Here is a 22,469-nt window from a genome sequence, read left to right as displayed (position 1 = left end):
GTTGAGAGTCCGCCTGCCGATGCAGGGGACGCAGGTTCATGCCCCGGTCCGGGAAGATCCCACATGCCGTGGAGCGGCTGGGCCTGTGAGCTGTGGCCGCTGAGCCTACACGTCCGGAGCCTGTGCTCTGCAACGGTGAGAGACCCGCGTACTGCAAAAAAAAAAAAAAAAAAAGTACGCAAAAAAAAAAGAAAGTTAAGGGTGGGCTTCCCTGGTGGCGCAGTGGTTGGGGGTCCGCCTGCCGATGCAGGGGACGCGGGTTCATGCCCCAGTCCGGGAGGATCCCACATGCCGCGGAGCGGCTGGGCCCGTGAGCCATGGCCGCTGAGCCTGTGCTCCGTGACGGGAGAGGCCACAACAGCAAGAGGCCCGCGTACCGCAAAAAAAAAAAAAAAGTTTAGGGTGTCAGTAGTGGCCCAAAAAAGGGATTCAGTTCAGTCATTCACATTGAATGAAAGAGGGCCTATTAAGTAAAAATATTTTATTAAAAATATTTTATTGGACTTTTCCTTGTGGTAAGTTTGGGAAAATCATGGGGTTTGGATAAGAGTTGATACCTTTCTTGACCACGATGACTCACTTTGGCAACCATGATCAATTTGTTCAGGGATAGAAACTAGAAGCTGTTTAGCTTTCATGCCTATATGAAAAAGCCAGTGCCAGTGTCATGGGTGTGTGACCTGTGCAGTTACGCAGGGCCCTGCTATCCTAGGGCCACACTTGGTTAAATCCTCTGCTGTCACCATCTTGAAATTCTTAGTAATTTTTTAACAAGCGCCCCACATTTTCATTTTGCCCTGAGCCCTGCAAATTATACAGCCAGTCCTACCTATAGCATTTTAATCACCCCAAATTCCTTCTTCCTTCCTATCTTGAGGGTTCTAAAATTTGAAGCCTGGCCCTGAAATCTTTGCAAGTTTGGAGTTTTTAATGACTTTTTGGCTTTCACTTTTTAGACAAAAATTTTAAAAATTTAGGTGCTTTTAAGTTCCTTAATTTTGAAAAGTCAAGAAGAAAAAGAAAACTGCCAATTTCTAATAGGCATGGGTACATTATTATAGCCTTGGCATTTCCTAAAGCATCTAGAGCTGGTTGGTCTCCTTTGTGGATGCGGCCACTTCAGGTCCCACGTAAGTTCGAGGGAGAGTAAGTGACTTGCCTGCTTAAGTTGCTCCTTATTACACCACCTGGACTGCAGCTGAGATTCCTGATACAAAGGCTGATGTTCTTCCTCATTCCCTGAAACACCGTACTATGGTCGTATTTAAGCTTATAATTTGATTTTTAAATTATTTAGCCAGTTCCTGATACAGATAAGGAAACAAAGCAAAAGATAGAATGCAACAGATGTTACCGTATTTTATGAATTGTGAATTTTTGAAGTATGCTCTGATATCAGAATTATATCTGACTTCTGTTTAGCCAATCACAAGAGAGTTTTATAATAACTCTCATCAAATTGTTTACAGTCCAGAATTCTGGAAACTGAGTAACTCTTGGGGATGATGGTCAGAGGAAGAAAGGAGTAGAGAGACTTTCACTAAATGGGTTAGTAGAGTGGTTCAGAATTTATTAAATGATTATTAATCATCCTGTTTATTTTGGATGTGGACATAAGCATGGGGGAGGAGGGAGGTATTGGCTTTGCTCTCTACTGAGACACAATCGATATTCTGTAGAATATTCAGGGGAGAAGTAGTTTTACAGCAGATCCTTAGGTTCCCAGGTAAACATTTATAAGTAGTAATAGTGAATACGCATTAAAACATTTGTAACCAAAAGAAAGCTTTAAAATACCAAATCTGAGTAAATATGAATGATAGGAGTCTTTAGGGTGTATTTTTCCCCAAGCCCTCCGTCACACCCTGGCATCAGTGGGCATAAGCATGCACCCCACCGTGGACGTTCAGCCACGTTCCGTGAGAATCCAATTAATTCATTATGTTTGTGGTTCATAAATAATAAGCTACTAATATGCAGCCCATACTCACTTCACAGTATAATTTCTGACTGAAATATTTTATTTCTATCCAAAAACATATACTGTGTTGCATGGTGATTTAGTACCAAAACCAATAGGCTCATCACTAGTTAGATGACCTTGGGCCACTTACTTAATCTCACCAATTTAAAAAGGAAGGATTATATTTATAGTGAAGGGATGTTGAAATGGTTGAGTCTTATCATGTATGTAAATTATAGTATAGTGTCTGCTCAGAAAATAATATACAGTAAGTTGTAAGCTTGTACTTTTTTATATTAATATAGTATCTTCCTAAACATTCTTCTTTGAATAAAAATATTCAATTACTATAATAAGAAGTAGACTAGGGTATGTATTACTTCATAGCAAAAGACCTTTAGCACCTTGATGAAAGGGAACGTTATTTGACCAACACCTTAATTGATCTTGTAAAAATAGGGAAAGAAGAGAGAGGGAAAGAGATCAGGAGATGCGGGGAGCAGGGGCAGGATTAAGTAGAGTAGTCAGGGTGGGCTTCCTTGTAAAGAACAGATGTTTTTAAAATTTATTCAAGTATAGTTGATTTACAATGTTGTATTAATTTCTGCTGTACAGCAAAGTGATTCAGTTATACCTACATTCTTTTTCATATTCTTTTCCATTATGGTTTATCACAGGATATTGAGTATAGTCCCCTATGTTATACAGTAGGACCACGTTGTTTAAACATCCTGTACGTAATAGTTTGCATCTGCTAATCCCAAACTCCCAATCCTTCCCTCCCACCACTCCCTCCACTCCCCACAGCCCCACCGCCCCCCAGCCCCCACCCCCCGGCAACCACGAGTCTGTTCTTTATGGAAAAGACCAGATTTTGAAGGAAGGAAGTGGTGGGAGTTAGCCAGAGAAATGAGACAGGAATGAGGCAGGCAGGGAGGAAGAGGATGATAGGAAATCAGTAATGGAGCCTGGCAAAAACTGGAATTTATAGGGCCTTGTGGAACATTGGAAGAAGTTGGGCTTTACTCCAACTAAGATGGGATCTCTCACAGGGTTTAGAATAGAGAAGTGCCATCATCTGATTTAAGCTTTTAAGGGGTCTGTTTGCAAAGTTGAAAATAGAAGGGAGGGCAAGGATAGAAGTGGGTGACTATTAGGAAGTGACTGCAGTGATTAAGGCAAGAGATGATGGTGCTAGAACCAGCCATTAGAAGGTGAGAGGTGGTTGGAGACTATATGGAAGTTAAGCCAGTAGGATTTCCTGGTAGACTGGATGTGGGGAGTGGGAGAAAGAGAAGATTCTGGGATGACTCCAAGGATTTTATTGTGTGCAAACAAAAGCATTGAGCTGTCATCAGCTGGAGATGGGGAGAGTTACACTGGAGCTAGTTTTGAGATGTCTATCAGACATTTAAGTAGAAATATTGAGGGTATAGCTGGATATGCAAGGCTGGAATCAGGAGAGAGATCTGAGCTAGAGATAGAAAAAGGGCTGTGGTACTCTTACATTCAGAGAGCAGGGAGAAGAGGAAGAACCGGCAGCGAAGACTGAGAAGGAGCAGCTATCAAGATAGAGGGAGGGCTTCCCTGGTGGCTCAGTGGTTGAGGATCCACCTGCCGATGCAGGGGACACAGGTTCGTGCCCCGGTCTGGGAGGATCCCACATGCCGCGGAGCGGCTGGGCCCGTGAGCCACGGCCGCTGAGCCTGCGCGTCCGGAGACTGTGCTCCGCAACGGGAGAGGCCACAACAGTGAGAGGCCCGCGTACCGCAAAAATAAAAAAAAAAAAGATAGGAGGGAAAGTTCAGGGCCATGGAAAGGGTGGAAGTTTATCAAGGAGTGACCATCTGTGTCCCAGTTGAGGACTGAGAAGTTACCATTGGATTTAGCAACCTGAAGGTTATTCACGACTATGACATGAGCATTTTCAGTGAAGTGGTGAGGAAAATTTTTTAATGGAGTGAGTTAAGAGAAAGCAGTGTGCTGTATTTACAACAAAAGTCACAAGAGCAGCATTGTCATGGGTGACATGATTTTCCAAAGTAGTGAATAATTTTTAATAAAGTTCCATACCAAACAAAGTGAAACATTCCCTCACTGTACACAGTAATTGCATTTCTGGGAATTTCAGTGTTTAATAAAATCTGCATTTCAGTGTATTAAAAATACCTTGTGTCTGCAGAACAAAGTTAGTTCTGACTCAGAGCATTATTAAATAGGTTTTTCACCCACATGAATGTCCAGTGGGACATTTGAAAGTTGGATGGGGTAAGAGACAATTCTTTGTTGTGTAGAACTGTCCCACGTGTAATAGAATATACAGCATACCTACCCACCAGGAAAATACCAGCCATGCCCCCCAATCATTGTGACACCCACAGATTTCCAAAATGCTCCCTAAGGAGATAGTTCACCTGTATAGAGTACCACTATTCTAGATCTGGAGAGTTACTATTATGGCTCCAGTGGGAAACAGATGGCAAACTCAAAAGGGTAATTGAAGAGAGTTTAATAAAGGGACTATTTACAGATGGGTAGAGATCAGGGAAACTCGAGAAATAGTGAAGTACATTAAGGCTTACAACCTAGACGCTATTACCACATCTAGGTCTGAAGGTGCAAGAGGAGGAAGAAGTTACCGGAGCACAGTTAGGTCTATGTCTGTAGGAGAGAGGCCCCAAAAGGGGCGTGACCTTCACGAGGGGAATGCAGCCTCTGCCATCCTGTGGCCCAGCAAGAGGGATGCTACAGTACAAGAATACCCTGACCTCTCTCCTCCTACTCTCTGTACCTCTGACGGTGCCTCCACTGGCCCAGCCAAAGCCAGAGGGCCAGGGGAATCTGGTGGATACAGTCTGGAGCATCAGCCTTCTGGACCCAGAGCAGTGAAGAGGGTGGAGGGGCAAATGGTGAAAACCTAGAAGGCTACTTCGTTTTCTTAGGTGTGCTAGAGTAATTCTTTTTTTTTTTTTTTTTTTTTGCGGTACGTGGGCCTCTCACTGTGTGGCCTCTCCCGTTGCAGAGCACAGGCTCTGGACGCGCAGGCTCAGCGGCCATGGCTCACGGGCCCAGCCGCTTTGCGGCATGTGGGATCTTCCCGGACCAGGGCACGAACCCGTGTCCCCTGCATCGGCAGGCGGGCTCTCAACCACTGAGCCACCAGGGAAGCCCTAGAGTAATTCTTATTGGGCCTTTTAATAAAGGAATGCAATATTTTATTGACTGTATAGACATTTATTTTACAGCATACACTAATTTTTTTGTTGTTTAAAGACTCTGGGAATTGGATATATTCATTCTTTGATGTCTTATCAAACATTCATGTTCGATTATATCATGGTGTTTATCCAAAGTTGTTTTTGTTACCCTGTTTACAACAGATAAAGCCTAATAAAAAAAATGACTATGTTAACATAACACTTGAACATTTTTATTTCCCTCTAAAAAATGAAGAATCAAAGACATGTAAAAGAAAAGAGTTATGACACGTTTGTTCTTGTCAGTATCGCCATGTCCAGATCAGGGAAGAAAAGACAAATAGGAAAAATAAAGAAAAAGGGAGCAGAAGCATAGAAAGAGGACAGTATTGTAATTATCACCAGGATAAACAAAGGACTATTGCAGAGCACAACGTATGATGCAGGCCAGCCAATGAACCAGGAAAAACAAAACAAAACAAAACTTGATGTTAGGATTACAGAAAAAAATAGTAAAACAAGAAAACTTTGAGCCATATGCACTTATGTATTTAAATTTGTACAGTGGCTTATTAGAGACTCCCTGAGGGAATGTTCTATATAAACCCTAGTATACATATTAGATTCACACACATACACATACCTATATCCATTTTATATTAAGAATGCTGTATGCTCTGACATCATGAGTCCTCTGGCAATATATGGAAACAGTATTTTCATTTATAATGTTAAAAACTAAGAAAAAGAGGGAGGGAATTACAACTATGATTATCTAGCTAATGCAAGCAGAAAAATAAGCATGTTTGGATTAAATTGCCAAAATAATACCAAAAAATCAATGATTGGGACTTGAATTACTCTAACTAGACATCCACAAAGCCTCAGTTCACTAAATGCTTGCAGCTCTCTCATTGAAGATATAGGTCTTGCCATTTTTCAGTGTCAGTATATCCCAAAATGTGAAGTGTAACATACATTCTGAACTATCAGGTTAAAATATGAATTATTGAATGATACATGCTCTGTTGAATCCTATATCTTAAAATGTCTATTATCTTTAGAGTTAACTTTCAAAAGACAGACTTTTAAAAATAATAATTAAAGTATATATGCTATTCACACGCCTGGAGATGATTTTATATCATTAAACTTCTGCATAAATATGCTTCAATAAGCAATTAAACCAAAGGCTCCAGTTTGCATTTTAATCCTTTTTCTCTGTGAAGTCTTCACAATCATATACCTTTGATCTTGCAGTCATTTCTGGCACCAGATTCAGATACCACAGATGAACAATCACTACTTAATAGACCGGAATTCAAAGACAACGGAGTCTAATGAAATGGGGCTTTGTTTGAAACAAAAGTGAAACGTTTTCTAATAGTTGCAAAGAAGGCATTCTAAGCACATTAAAGAAATCAATTTAGGATCCGCACATCCTGAGACCTCTTCTTAATGGTCTTCTAGACACCAAGCAGTTTGGAATTTGAAATTTTTCTTAGAAAAGTAAAAGCTGTCTGTACTTGGAGGGCTCTGTTTCTGTTCGTTTCGTTTACCCGTGGGTTTTTTTCCTGCTCCTACAGGCTGTTCCACCTCCCAACTTTGAGATGCCAGTCTCCATCCCAGTGTCCAGCCACAACAGTTTGGTATACAGCAACCCCGTCAGCTCACTGGGGAACCCCAACCTTTTGCCACTGGCCCACCCTTCTCTGCAGAGGAATAGTATGTCTCCTGGTGTAACACATCGACCACCGAGTGCGGGTAACACAGGTATGTTCTCATAAGAACGCAATGGTAACATACCATTGGAAGGAGCCACCCTTGGCAAAAAAAGGCTATTTTACCTACAAGATGTCGCGTTTTCCAGTTTTCCATGTCTTATGTCCCTTCATTGCTTAATAACCATCCCCAGCTAGGTCTTCCACATGATAAAACCTAACTCAGAATATCTTTCAAAATGTTTCATAATCTGCAGTTTATCCGTTGAGCCTGTCTGTCACCAGTCTCCTCATTTGGCTATATTTTAACCACATAGTTTCTCAAACAGAACATCAGATATCCTGTCTCCATGCTTTTGCTTCTCCTCTTCTCCTGCCTAAAACGCCCTTTTCCCTCTTCCTCCTAGCCAGATATCACCTCTTCTGTGAAACCTTCCCCTGTGTCCTCTGATAGCATTTATCTCAGTTATTTATTATTTTGGTCGATATTTATTTATACAGTAACATAGCACAAAAGGATTTAAGGCACAGAAAGAAATGTGATAGGATAGCATAATTTATAAGAACAGTGAATTAAAAACAAAACTAAGTCAGTAGTTAAGAGCACATCACAAGGACGTACACACCTGCCACAACTGTGTGTCTACACTTCTAGGAGACGCTTACCGTTATACAATTCACAGTGTCCCAGAGAAAAATCATCGCTCAGGAAAAATTCGACCATTTTTAGTCCTCAGATCAAACGATACACAATATGATGTACTGTATTGAGTATGTGTCCATTTCCCCACTGAACTTACAGAACCTTGAAGGGAAGAATGTCCTCTTGATTTGTCAGACTCACCATAAGAACTAAATAAATGTGAGTTGAATATAACTAAACAATTCCTTCATATTTCTAAAATAAGCACCAAAAAGTCATTGTATTTCTAAATCACATTATATATTTACATTTTATTTCTTTAAAAGCACTTAATAGGAAAGTTTTAATGTCTTAGACACACTTTTTATTAAAAACGATTTATTCACAGAATTTTTCCTTTAGAAGATTTGACTATCTGCCTTCTAATTAGAATTAAACCTGTGTTACTTTTTTAGTACAGAAACTTCATGTGGAGAATACAATCAAAATCAGCCACATTAAAAAAAACGATAAATCTTGAATCTGAGAGATGTGTATAAACACCTTATGCTATTCTTTCTACTTCTGAATATGCTGAAATTTTTCATAAGCATTTTCAATAACAATATGTATTCCTTTCAGATCATACTCAAATGCTATTGAATCTTCTATTTGATGAACTCATGCTCATTTGTTTTTAAAATTCTCGTTTATTTCCAAAATATTTATTTGATTGGAAATAATAAACATTTTCCTAAAATGTAATGAACAGTTTCTTCTAATTCCAAACCCAGAACCAAATAATAATTATAGCAATTAGAGAATAACCTAGCTGATATTCTGTTCTTTTGGCTAAATTTTGTTCCTTAAAAAGTAAAAATAATTATTATATTCAGTATCTTTTTGAAACATCCCAACTCTCATAAATAAACACTGCCAAATTTTAACCTACTTTCTTAAGCTAACAGTGAATAAACATATGTTTCTAAATTTGTAGTCAGTAAAACCTGTTTTATTGTGTTAGTAAGTAAAATCCAGATAGTAAATGAGATCATTCACTGTTAGAAGATTCATGAAATGACCACAGTTCTAGACAATTAGCATTGCACAGAATTAATTGTATAAAATACACTTACAAAGAATTAAACATCAAATATATGGTTATTTGAGCATAGAGTAAACCTTACTCTTTTCCTTCACTCTCTAGAAAATATCACCTTAGGGAAAACTAGACTTGGAAATATGATAAAAATTTAGAGACCATTCAAAGACTGGATTTTTTTTTAATTTATTCATTTATTTTTTTAAATTTATTTTTGGCTGTGTTGGGTCTTCGTTGCTGTGTGTGGGCTCTCTCTAGTTGCGGTGAGCGGGGGCTTCTCCTCGTTGAGGTGTGTGGGCTTCTCATTGCAGTGGCTTCTCTTGCTGCGGAGCACGGGCTCTAGGCGCACAGGTTTCAGTAGTTGTGATACGTGGGCTCAGTAGTTGTGGCTTGCGGGCTCCAGAGCACAGGCTCAGTAGTTGTGGCGCACGGGCTTAGTTGCTCCACAGCATGTGGGATCTTCCTGGACCAGGGCTCGAACCCGTGTCCCCTGCATTGGCAGGCAGATTCTTAACCACTGCGCCACCAGGAAGTCCTAAAGGCTAGCTTTTTAAATGTAATCTTTCTTAGAAAGAAAGATTCTGCAAAATGTCAGTCAGTGATTGTATTTTTAATGTTTGAGCACAGCATGTCATAGTGAAACGAATATCAGCCATCTGACCTAGGTAGTACTTGACAAATTTAGGACTCTTGGGTGAGGACCAAATGCTAGGGTTGCTAAAGGTAAAGTGTGTTGCTCTGTGGGCCTTTTAGCCTTTCTCCTTTTGATCTTCCTCTTTCATCCATAGGTGGTCTGATGGGTGGAGACCTCACATCCGGTGCAGGCACCAGTGCAGGTGAGTGGAGACTTCAGTACTAGAGTACGTTTCATTGTTTAGGGTTCCTTTACTTGGTGATTTGCAGAAGTAAGTCTTTTGAACAAAGTCAAGTTGAGAGATCAGTGAGAGGCATGGGAAAATGGCCCCAAGAATTTCTAAAGCACTTTTATGAAGCAGGAGTGGTTGGATAGTAACTCAGAAGACTATTTATTAACTAGACCTTTCCTTAATAAAACTTCAGCTAGTCAACATAATCAGAATTGGGGGTTCTGATCAAATCAATTTAATCCTAGGTACCATCTGTAGCCACAAAAGTACCTTTAACAAGCCTTGCTGATCGTGTTCTTTGTTAATCATTTCACGTTAAATGTGAATCACTTTCTACACAAAGTACCAAACTTCTGTACACTTCAAAAGGAGAATACATAAAGAAAAGGAAGGAGTGAGATTATAACCCTTCCACAATACTGTTAATAAAATAAAACCACATTTGGCATTAAAATGAGTTCTTAGAGAATATGAACACAGTGGACCCTGCGAAAAAGCCCCTTAAATATAGTTCAGCTCTTAAGAACTTCTTCCATTATGGCCAATTGTCTCCTGGTCACACTTCTCCAGGGTTCCATATTAATTCATATAATTGTGATTATTGAGACATTGATGTCATTTTCAACGCAGCGGTAAGACAGGACAATACTTTCTGATGCTAACTGCAGTTCACTATTGGCGCAACAAGTAACCATGGTAATTTCTGCAGCGGGAACATGCTCTACATTTAAAATAGTAGGAGGCAGGCATGATAACATAAGGTTATGTTTGAAATGTCAAAAAAATTCAAGTTTATTGAAACTATGGACAGCCTAATTAAAATATTTTGCCGGGTTCAACTATAATAGCCTGCTAATTATAAGAAAGAAGATTAACAAATTGGCATATAGGGCTTCCCTGGTGGCGCAGTGGTTGAGAGTCCGCCTGCTGATTCAGGGGACACGGGTTCGTGCCCCGGTCCGGGAGGATCCCACGTGCTGCGGAGCGGCTCGGCCCGTGAGCCACGGCCGCTGAGCCTGCGCGTCCGGAGCCTGTGCTCCACAACGGGAGCGGCCACAACAGTGAGAGTCCCGTGTACCGCAAAAAAAAAAAAAAAAAAAAAATTAGGTAGATTCAAATTAATGAGTAGACTGAATATACTATTTTGCTGGACATTGAAGCAAAGTGCTCATTTTTTTTCCCTCAAAAAATACTGTATGGTTTGTAGTCCGAAAGTTACAGAACCAGATCAAAGCTAGACCATTGTAGCTTGGATTCAAGTCTCTGTCAAACACTGGCTAGAGAGCGTGATGGGGGCTGAAAACTGGATTGTCTCAAAGACCAAGAAAAAGATAAATAAGAAAAATGGTTTCGATGTTATGGTATTTTATCCAGTATCTCAATGCATCAGTTTGCTTGCTCATGTGGGAACAGCCAGTAGTGGTGATGAAAGTTATTAGAAGTAGTAAAAAAAAAAAACAAAAACGCATGGGGTTGAGGGGATGGGTCACTCATCTTTGATGAACATGGCCTCTTGTTACTGCTTAATAGCTAGAATGCTTTAGAATTCTATGTTGAAAATAAGTGTTGTTGTTCAATTATGCTGTCATTGTCAATTCCCTGACAGTCCACTAAGGTAAATGGCCCTCCGGGGACAAAGAAGACACTCAATCTTGTAAGCATACAAGTTAGCCACATATAGGCTATAGCGTCACTGAACTAAAAAAAAAATCTTACAGGCTTAGCAAATTCATCCCCCTGCTTCAGGACCTCTGCTGTAGCACAAGAATCTTCTACTTCAAAAATGGAAGGGAATAAAAGAAGCACTCAGTTGCTCCAACTTGATGATAATAAACCTTGTATTTTGATAATTGTATCTTGTAGCCATGAGCATATAATTGTCACAATTTCTGTATAGTTATGAAAGAGTTACTTCCCCACTTTTTAAAAATAGAGGAAGAAGCCCTTTCTAACCCTGGTTCCACAGAACACCTGTCGCACATGCCACTGAGTCTTGGGCTTAGCTGCTATGTCCTGCTCACAGACTCAGCCGTCTGCCCCTTCTTTCTCATGCCAGCCAGTATCATGTGTCAGAGATGAATATATCGGTGCTGATGTCAGACAATCACATAATACCGAGGGAAAGAAGGCCAGCCAGAATGTCTCTACATTTTCAGAAAAGAAAACTAAAGCAAAATGGCCAGAAGATATCTTCCAAATTTTGAATATTGTCATTGAAATTCAAAGTCTCAGATAAAGTTAGAAACTCTGAGGTCAAGTGGCAAGACTCTGCAATTAAGTTAAATATTTTTTCGCCTATAATTTTTTTTCAAAATCTAGTCATCTCAACTTGTAAAAAGGGTATAGTCTCATGAGGGAAGGAAATACATTTTTTTAATAAATTTATTTTATTTATTTTTGGCTGTGTTGGGTCTTCGTTGCTGCACACAGGCTTTCTCTAGTTTCAGCGAGCGGGGGCTTCTCTTCGTTGCATTGTACGTGCTTCTCACTGCGGTGGCTTCTCTTGTTGCAGAGCACGGGCTCTAGGCACGTGGGCTTCAGTAGTTGTGGCACGAGGGCTCAGTAGTTGTGGCTCTCGGACTCTAGAGTGCAGGCTCAGTAGTTGTGGTACACAGGTTAGTTGCCCCGTGGCATGTGGAATCTTCCCGGACCAGGGATCGAACCCATGTCCCCTGCATTGGCAGGCAGATTCTTAACCACTGTGCCACCAGGGAAGTCCTCGGAAGGAAATAAATTTGGCATTTATTGTTTTCTTATAAATACCAAGAGACCAAAGCGCTCTCAGCTCAATCATAAGGTATAGCATCTTTCCCATCCACTCCCTGCACTGCACCTCTCCCTCATGCCACCATCCAGTGAGTCATCAAATGTTACCAACTTTGCCTCGAAGGTATTTCCTAAAGCTAATCCTTTCTCTCCATTACTATCCCACTGCCCTGGTTCAGGGTTATAGCAACACTCCAGAACTATTTCCAGAGATCCCTAATTCATCTCCCAGCTTCACACGGCATCCCACTCCAGTCTCCTCGTGACTCATTAGTCTTTATCAAAACCTTAAACTAATTGTAGGTCATCGTTCAGCTACTCAAAATCCAGCCATGGTTTCCCAGCTCTTTCAGAATTAACCATGAGCCTCTTATCTCTGGCCCATCCCTACTCTCCAGTCTTCAACCTTCTTACCTTCTTCCACTGCCATCAAAAACCCTGCACTCCAACTCTAATAATGGCAAACATTTAAATTGCTCTTACTATGTGACTTACAAAAATTAACTCATCTTTTTGCATTAAAGTATACCTTTAATGTATGTATTCATATTAATGCCCTTTCTATAGTTGGGGGAACTGACACACAGAGAGGTTAATCAATGGCCCAAGGTGGAACCCAGGCAGTCTGTCTCCAGAGTCCATGCTCTTAACTGCATTGTGCTGCCACTTTCCAAACAGTGTCAAGGCTTCTTGCCTTTGTGTATGCATTCCTAGAACTCTCCTGCTTCATGCTGCTGAGCACTGTTTGTCATCCCTCAGAATTCAGTTCAACCATTCAGGAAATCCTTTCCTCACTCTTCCAAAAGGAATTATGCACCTCTCCTTGATTCTCTCTTGGCAGCCTGTGCCTACGTTATTTATTTCCTTGCATTGTAATTGCAATATCTAGGCACACATCTCTCTCCTGGACATTCATCCCTCTAGGGGCAAACTGTGTCCTATTCAGTTTGTTTTCCCAGCTCAAGAAATAAGTGAGAGGACATGGCAGATATTCAGTAAATTTTTGTTAGCTGAATAAAGGAAAAGTTGATCTTCTAGACATAAATTTGTAATACTGTTTATGTGAAAAAAAAGAAAGAACACTTCAAAGAAATAATGTAATTTTAAATAAAAAAGATACACCCTTGATCTGTAATTCACAAAAATAATATATTCTTCTGATACTGTGTATAACGAATAGTGCATTCATTATTTAATTAAATGGCTGAGCACTATTGACCAATGAAGTTTTACTAACTTTAACTTACTTAATGGAAAACCTAAAGAGCTGATATACAGCAGTAAATGAAATGGAGGTTGGTACCTCAGACCGTCACAAATTCCCTCTTAAAATAGTGACCCTCTTATTGCTTAAGTTGAAGTCATTTCAGAGATGAAGGCAAGTGGCGATAAAGAAGAAACAGGATGGGGTTGTGCTCTTGATGTAAGGGAAACATACAGCAAGTCATTATAATACATTAGTAATAGTGACACTTGTAGGTTTCAGTTGACAGTTATTCATCCACTATTTAATCCTTTCCTTTCAAGAGACAAAATGAAAAGTCACTGCTTTTAAAATTACATTTTGTCATATCTCCGTACATTAAAGCTTTTAACATGCTAATCTTAGTGGTTACAGATGATTTTAAGATCAGGTTCAACTGAATTTTTGTTAGATTTAATAGAAATAATCGTTAGCACAGCCATACCTTGTGTTGGATTATTCACTTCCCTCTTGGTACCCTTTGTTTTCACTTGGATAACATAGTTGCTTTTTTATTGAGTCAAAAGTACCAGTATGTTCAAGGATATACTGTTTCCTGGTTGAGACCAAAAAAGGGAGGTAGGGGAGCAGAAAAAAACCCTTTAGGAACCTCTTTGAACATTTAGGAGAATTCTACAGTCTACGTAGCTATTTGACAATAAGGCGAAGGATATTTATGTATATTGATTAATAATTTTAAGTGGCATTTATTGTAAATTAGATATAATTTTATATAAAAAGACACTAACAGCTGTTTCCTTATTTTGATGTTTAGTGTTTACTATTTTATGCATTTGGTTGTCAGGCACTGTCACTTCTAGAATGCTTAATTTATATCAGCTAAATACATGGAGACTTGGTGGTGGCAGTGTACTGCTGTGGATAAACCACTGAGCGGTGGCTGAGTAAGGAGACCTGGCTTCCAGACTCCAAAAACCCTCCATCCAGTTAAGACTTTGGGTCATAACTTTGAGCCTCTGAACTTAGTACTCACATTAAGGATAAGACACAAAAGTCTTTAAAGTCCATTTACATGCAGTGTTTTATGATCATATCATCACAAAACTTTCCTAACATGAGTTTTTTGTAATTCATTTAGCATTGGAAAAGAAAAATTTAGCATATTATAAAATAGAACTAAATGAGAAGAGGAAAAGGTCATACAATGTTTAATTATTCTATACTAGTACTATTGCTTTGCAAGTATTTGTTTTTGAGAATACTTATCAAAAATTTCTTGGCTGACTTTCTTATCAACCAAACAGACTTCTGCAGTTCTTGCTCAATAATTTAAACTATCAGTGAAGTCGTTAAAAATTCGGTTTAAAAGTATTGGCTTTAACAAGTTTATATTTTTGTTGTCTAACAAAACACAAATTCAGAACGCAATATTCAAGAAAAGGAGGTTGATACCATTTACTTACTCTCAAATAAGAAAACTTTTTTGTTAGTCTCAAAATATAATTTTATATTACTTTTAAAAAAATTGTTAAGCAGACAATGAAAAAAATCTGAATTAATAGTTGGATTCTTTTAAAGTATTATGTTAGTTTAAATTGTCCTGAATAAAAATTCTGAACTCATTTGCAGTTTTACCTTGGGAGTTCACCCAAAACATAAATAAAGATCCAACAGCATTGCTTTATTATTATCTATGCAATTAAGTAACAATGATATTTTTAACCCAAACCAAGGTTATCTAGATTTATTAAAAGGAAAAAAAAATACTGTCCTCTAGTTGGAGAATCTACAGCACGTGATAATCAGCCACTGCCAAGAAAATCAGTGTCAACTTCCCGTGTACAAGACCTGGAAGAGGATAGGTAAAGCAGTATCTTGACACCATTCTCTAGGGGTCAACATTGAAGTGGGAGAGGCAGGTCAAAGAGGAGACAGGTGAATGTTACAGGCTAAGTCAGGGCACCATCTGCTTTCAAGCCTTTTGGTTTGGCTTAATTCTTAAGGAGTTTGATTTCCAGAGGGAAAAACAAAATTTCAAATTATAACTTCCCTAGAGAGGGTTTCAGCAGATTTTAGAGCCTTTTGCATATCCATGATGTCTGACCTCACAAGTTGTATTCCTTTTTATCACCTGTCTTTCTATTATATTCAGCAAAGCAATGTGAAAATTGGTCTCTTCACTCATATCCCATTGATTTAACCTAAGAGTGTGATTGATAATAAAACTTTGGTCTTTTTAATATTAATTAAAGAAGTTAACATTTCCTCCTAAAATATTAGTTTTACTCAACGTTTGTCTCTTAGCATTTTTCTTTGCCCTCGCACAGTGTTGGTTTCTCTCTTTCCTGTTTTTGACATCGCCATAAGATTTTATTTGGAGATAATACAGAAGGAAAAGCTCTTTTCAAAATCATTAGTGATATGAAACTGTACATCAATAGACAGTAGATCCTGACGGAGGGATGTGGTTAAAAAAACCCCTCTTGGAAATCAATGTTTTACCTACCAGGGACTTTTTGGGGCTTCAAGGCTGTCAGCCAAGAGTATAATTTGCTGTTTTTAGACAAACCTTTGCCAGTCTTAAATTTTAGTTAGACTTATATAGAATCTTTCGCTTGAATTTCAATTCTAAGAGTGTATAGTCATGAAACAGTCTCATATTTGAAAGATCAAATCAGATATATTCCTTTAGTTAACTTTCTACTAAAGGAAACTATATTGTACCAAAACCCTGGCTAAACAGTTTCAATTTATCATCTATAGATGTGTCCATAGGGTGCTAAGTATTCACTAGGTTTATTTATTATTGCTCCATTTCAGTTATTTTAACTGAACTTAATATCTACTTAGTAACTGTCTTACTAAACACTGTTCCCTCCTTTCACGATTTTTTGACCTTAGACTCCACTTACAACCTCTAGTTATGGCAAAGAACGGATTTGTCGCGTTTGTAGTGTGAGCAGGGGAAAAAAATCCCTGCCAAATTAGGTTATTATAATATAGTAATAATAGCAAATCTAAAGCTGTGGTTAATTTACATATTCAAACATGATAACATTAATTTACATAACAATCATGGAAAAGAAACCTTTAGTATTAAGCAACTCAGAGAAAGCTATGAAATCATGGAGCAAAATTTTTGCTCAAGCAGTAATTTGGGAAAATATTCTGGAGGCAGATGTTCAGAATAATAAAATCACCAAGAAAAATACATGATATACCAGTTACTTTAGAGATGACATCACCCTTGGAAAGTCTGTGAATTCCCATTTTGCAGGATTGTTGGTGAAAATTAAATGAGATCATCAATACAAGGCAGCACCTAGCACAGTTTCTGCCCTAGAGTAATAGATGTTGGCTCTTGTTAGTATTATAATTATCTATATTCTTGACTTGCTAAGCAAAAAATAAAGCTTAGTTTAATCTAGTCCCAGTAATATTTATTAAATGTGCAGGGTGTGAGTAGTGCACTAGTAGGCCTCACAGAGATGCCTGCCGCGGCCCCTACCCTCAAGGGTGGGAGTAGAGAGGAGATATTAATAAATCTGAGGCAGAAAGGGAGCGCGGTGCGATGCAGTGCAACACATTTCATTTGAACATTATCATCTTCTGATGTGTTTGCAGCAGTTGTGTAAATGTTAAAACCACAAGTAATTATTCTTTCTCTTCTGTCATGTTCTCTCTAATTTGAACTGTCTCAATATTTTTGTTTATAAAAATGACTGAAAGAATGAACAATTGTGTCAATAATGAAGACACCCCCTCATTTTTTAGTAAAGAGACAGCCCCCAAATCGCAAGAAGTGAACAATTAAGTGAGTCATAAATCTATCATTCATTGTTAAGTGGAACTTTTTTTAAGATAGCAAGGTTCCATATCATTTTTGTGGTACGATGAAAAACTATCCCTTCAGTAAGTCAGTACTAAGAACAGACCGATAGAGTGCCTTTGTGCATGGGAAACATCAAATTGTCGATTTCTTTCTTATTTGCAAGTGGAGCCTTTATTCCAAGAGAAGGAACAATTCAAGGATGCATTCTAAATCTGAAACATCTGGCTTTTGTAATAATGTAGTGGAAGCAGTTTGTGCTTTGGATTCAGATCAGAGCTCTCCCACTTACTGACAAGTCTCAGAAACTCCCGGAACCTCAGTTTCCTCATCTGTCAAAAATTGGGATGATAATGCCTGACCCACATGACTTTAGGAAAAATGAAAGTGGTCTGCCAACACAAACCTGCTTTATAACACAGACTCCAATCTTTAGGAAAACAACTCAGTAATAAGTAAAAATTCTTTACGTCTGCCTCACAATCCAAAGCCCATTGTATGTTCTGAATGTTTAAAGTTCTAGTTGGCAGATAGACTTAATTTCACAAAAGATACTAAACAAAACACATCTAAGAAACATCAAGGACAAGTGGGGTAAGTAGGAAATCCGTGAAGGCATGGTTCAGCATCAGGGTGACATGGTCAAGCAGAAGAGACAAGTCTCTTTTTAGAACGTCTGCTGCCCTCTAACTGGTATAGCCAAGAATAGTCTTGGCTTGGGTGTATTCTTGGGGTATTTTCTAAGAATACACCACAAAAGGCACTGAGGTTTCACAGGAGTTTCTTCTTAGTCTAACATTATACGTTATTATATTATTTCCCTGAGAAACCCCCCGATAGATTGGAGACTTGATTTTACTTTTAAGAATCTGTAATCAGGAGTCTTTAGCTGGATAAGAATCAGAAATCTGATTTGCCCCCATTCTGCAGTAGGCATATTGAAATTTCATCATTCCCAGATTTCTGACCTCCAAATGTTTTGCGGTTGCCTTTTCCCTTAGAGCCATCCCATGAAAAAGATCTCCTTTCCCCTCAAAACAAAACGAAACAAAACAACAAAAAAAACTGATTGTGATTTACAACAGCTGAATAACTTATAGCTGGTAGTGCTTTCAATAGCGTTTCAGGCATTCAGGGCAAAGTGAATATAAGACTGAAGTCTAGAAGGTCATAATTTTTTCCCACTAAAAACTATTTTAGGTGCGTTGCTTCCGGTAGAGCAGTGGGTTGTATGAGCAGTTTTACTATATACAAATAAAATTACATGAAAAGCCGTAGGTTTATTTGAGACACAAAACAATGTCCTGATATTGGAAACTAACTTACCTTAAAACTTTTAAAAAGTCAAATGTAAAATTAATTGATAGTAGTGAACGTTATCATATATGTAACATCTCTAGTTTAACAAGATTGTATGCTGTAAATATTTTCAAAATTGTTCTGTTGAAAGAAAAAAAAAACCTTAAGTGGGCAAAGCATTTTGCTGAAGTAAAACCCGAAAATCAATACATCAGAGGTTCAGCTGTATGTTCACTTTAATGTTTTCCTGTGGCAGTTTGCTCCAAATTCCCAAAAATAAGATACCATTAACAAACTACTAAACAAAGTAACTTTTATAACCTGTGTATGAGAAATTATTTTCCAGATATCTAATAGTGGATACTATAAAATACTGGGCGCTTCCCTGTCATGTTGAGTGGTTCTGATGAAGCTGGTCTCTTAAATAGACAGTAGGTGGGTAAACATCTTCACCCTCTATTACAGAGGAGAAGATTATTGACTAAAGTATTACAAAATCTACCTTTAAAAGCACACTTAATCATCCACTCAAAATAGCATGCTGAAAGTTAAACAGCTGTTCTGGCATTTACTGTAGCTAAACCCAATATTTCCTATTTGTAAATATTTATTTATCCAGAAGGAGACTAGAAATATGGTTTGGAACATCACCATTCTGTGCCCCTTATGTAAGTCCAGTGTCTTTTGAACCACAATTGCTATTTTTGATGCCCAGGTTGACCATGTTCCACATCACTGCTGACTTAGGAGGCCCTTTGAGTCTCATGTCCCTGGTCTCACCCTTTGTTTCCTCTCTTCCTTGGTGTTCCTGTAATTTTAGGATGAGGTTTGACAGAGAAGGGTTTTCAAAATCTCAGAGTATGACCAATTCCCAGGAGCAGGGCCGTGTTGTGCTTCAGAGCATGGACTCCGGACACACTGCTGGATTCAAACCATGGCTCAGCCAGCTGATAGCTGTTTGACGCTGGGCAAGTTACTGGACCTCTCTGTTCTTCAGTTTTCTCTTTATGTAACACAGGGATACTCTTAGCACCTCACAGGGTTGTTTTGAGGATTAAAGGCGTTTTATATCCAGGTATAATAACAAAACACATTGCATAGGTGCCTGTACTGTTCTGGGTACTTAAGATGCATGCTTGCTGTTGTTGATACTATTGGTAATTAGTACTATATAAAATGCTTGCTGTTGCTAATATTGCATGGTCGTGTTGGTCAGCTGCCTTGGGAGAGTAGGTGGGAGTCTCTGATTCAGATGACTTTTATGCTTCTCTCACCCTGATGAAATCATTACTTAGCGTGTGAAACCCAAGGCTCAGTATAGTTGAAGGAACTCTAATGGAGACCTCATGACTAGGAACTGGATTTATCTACTTAATCCTCCTTTGTCCTCGATGCCCATCTGCCTTGTAAATGTTCCCGACTCTGCTGCCTCACTCAGACCTCATTCCTCATGTGTTCCCTGGCAGATGTGTCCTAACTAGCTTCCTTATAACCGTCTAACTCTGTAATGTATCCTTTCCACTGCCACTATTGCTGTTTTCCCGATACACAGCTAACAACGCCCCTTCCTACTCACAAACGACTTCGGCTGTTCATTTTCTATGGTATAAAGTTTAGTAAAAGTTTATTATAAAGTCTACAGTAGAAAGTTAACATGATCTGACAGGCTTGTGTTAGCCTAGCCTACTTTTTCAACTTCTGAAAACTGCATCCTCTGAAATGATCTATATTTCACCTTCATAGGAATACTTATCCTTCTCAAACGCAGTCGTGACTCTGAGATCTGTCATGAATTCCCTCTCTCCAGGAAGTCTCTCTCTGAACCACCTAATAAAATCCTGTGCACTCTTAATTGCCACCCTTCTACCATTCTTTTTCCTAGGATATCATGCAGCCCGTCTTTTGGTAGAAAGGTCTGTATGAGTAAATTATTATTGAAATTCATCTTGATATAGAGACAACCTATGGCAGTAAACACTTGACAGTGTAGAAGAAAAGATCCAGCATCTCAGAGTTTTTTTTCATTAGGGAAAATTTCTACTTTGAGTCTACTGCTTGCAGTTAGCTAAGGTAATGTGCTTTGAAATGATTAACAGGTGCATTGGGGGAAAACGAAGCTTTAATTAACTCTCTATTAACAAATTTAGTAGGTGGGCACTTGCATGATTTTCTGACTTTTATATTATATGGTTGATAAACAGTTTGTCTCAGTGCTGTACTTGGTCATCAGTGTGTAATCATTATCTAAAATAGAAAATGTTCTCAAGTAGCATAAAGAGGAGAGACCCTTGATGTTTGAAATTAGCAAGTTACACATTATGTTTTCAGTTCTCATCCCACATTCCCTCCGTAACTTGACTTTTAGTCCCATTCCTGAATAATTCTAATTTTTCCGGCATAATCTGCATATGTGTTTTGTGAGCATTTGAAACGCTTAACGGACTAGTGCTCTGTGTAGTATTAGCCTCTAATTATGCAGGATTTTGGAGGAGAGTGAGTTCAAGGTGGGCTGAGGTTGACTGAAAGGTATCATGAAAGCACTGGGCCTTTGCCGATCCTTAAAAATGAATTTGAATTAAACAGGAAGTCAAACACTGCCAGTTATTGAACTGCTAGAGCAAAGACTCAGGCTTATTCAGAGGATGGTGAGCTTGGCTGTGGCCACTGGAAATTAGGTTAGATAGACAGAGTGGGTCAAACTATGCACAGTTTGGAGAGCCAAGCCAGGGCACTGACCCACTAGTGTTAAGTATGATCTGAAAAAGGAACATGAGAGAAGCAACACTTGAGAAAGATTTTTAAAGAAAACCTTGGGAGTGTACATTAGGTTTATTATAACACATATGCACAAAAATTTGCATACAGCTTCAAGGAGCTCACAATCTTCCAGCAGCCCATCTTAAGGCCTGGTGAAGAACCCTTCAGCTAGAGACCAGGAACCCAAATGGGGGTTATGGAAAGACCTAGTCAAATGGCAGCAAAAGCCTAAATTAGGATGGTGGCAATGGAAATGGAGGGAGACATTTTTGAAGAAAAGTTAGCAAGGTTTGGAAACTAATTGGATATGGAGTTGGAAGAGGAAGCGGGAACGAATGAATAGTCAAAGATGGCGACTTGAGAGACTCCAAAAACAGATCGTGCCAACGAAAAAATTAACCTTGCTCCATGAGGACTAGTTTCTGTTTTGTGTTTATTAGATTTATATTCTTGTATTTATAATTGAAAGTCCAGGAGAGAAAAAAAAAAAAAAAGTGACGTGAAAAGACTCATAACGTCTAAACATCCCAATAAGAGAAAGTTTCAGAACTTTGGGCTCAAAGAGAGCTACATACTCAGTTGAGCTCTGTGAGACAAGGCAAAATGTCCTCCTCACAACATCTTAAGCCAGGAATATGTTCTTTGAATTTACAACTTCTTAAAATAGGAGTCAATTTAAAAAAAAAAAGAAAAAGCAGCAAGTGTTTTCAAGTTAACTGGAAAGAAAAAAATTTTTTTCTCCTAACACCACATTTGAAGTTTTATGTATTTACAGTAGTTTTAGTATGAGTGTTTAGAAACTTGTAACCAAGAGACGTAGATTCTATTATCCTTTATGCAAATTATATCGTGAATGCTTAAATTGTTTTCTGTGAAACAATATTTTTAATCAAACGAAACGATAAAACAAACGAACTCTAAAGTTGGTCTGTTCTTCGTTTTCTTATAATCTATAATCAGGAAATCCATTCACTCATGCTTTATAATTTGGGGGCTTTTAAGTGGTCAGGGGAATGTGACATCTGCATGCAGTCACATCCAAATTGATAATGGTCCCAGGCGGAGGGTAATTTTAAAACATGAAGGAAGGTGGAATCTGTATCTCAGAAGGTTATTGAAGGGTGGCGGTTCCCACCTCCCGAC

The 22,469-nt window shown here is 38.7% G+C and overlaps 1 protein-coding gene across 30 annotated transcripts in view; it reads left to right on the top strand.

The window, feature by feature from the left end:
* MEF2C (myocyte enhancer factor 2C) overlaps nucleotides 1–22,469 on the top strand; it is a 155,228-nt gene that overhangs the window by 115,244 nt on the left and 17,515 nt on the right. For all 30 annotated transcript variants that reach the window (XM_029217829.1, XM_029217836.1, XM_029217832.1 and 27 more), the window contains 2 exons: nucleotides 6,747–6,933; nucleotides 9,394–9,441. In XM_029217829.1, coding sequence (XP_029073662.1) covers nucleotides 6,747–6,933; nucleotides 9,394–9,441 — 235 coding nt within the window. The remainder of the gene's footprint in view (nucleotides 1–6,746; nucleotides 6,934–9,393; nucleotides 9,442–22,469) is intronic.

Source organism: Monodon monoceros, unplaced genomic scaffold (genome assembly GCF_005190385.1).
Source record: "Monodon monoceros isolate NGI ecotype Baffin Bay Population unplaced genomic scaffold, NGI_Narwhal_1 Super_Scaffold_12, whole genome shotgun sequence".
In the NCBI taxonomy this organism is placed as follows: domain Eukaryota; kingdom Metazoa; phylum Chordata; class Mammalia; order Artiodactyla; family Monodontidae; genus Monodon; species Monodon monoceros.
The sequence above is the reverse complement of the archived record's forward strand: the minus strand, read 5'-3'. Positions and strand labels throughout refer to the sequence as shown.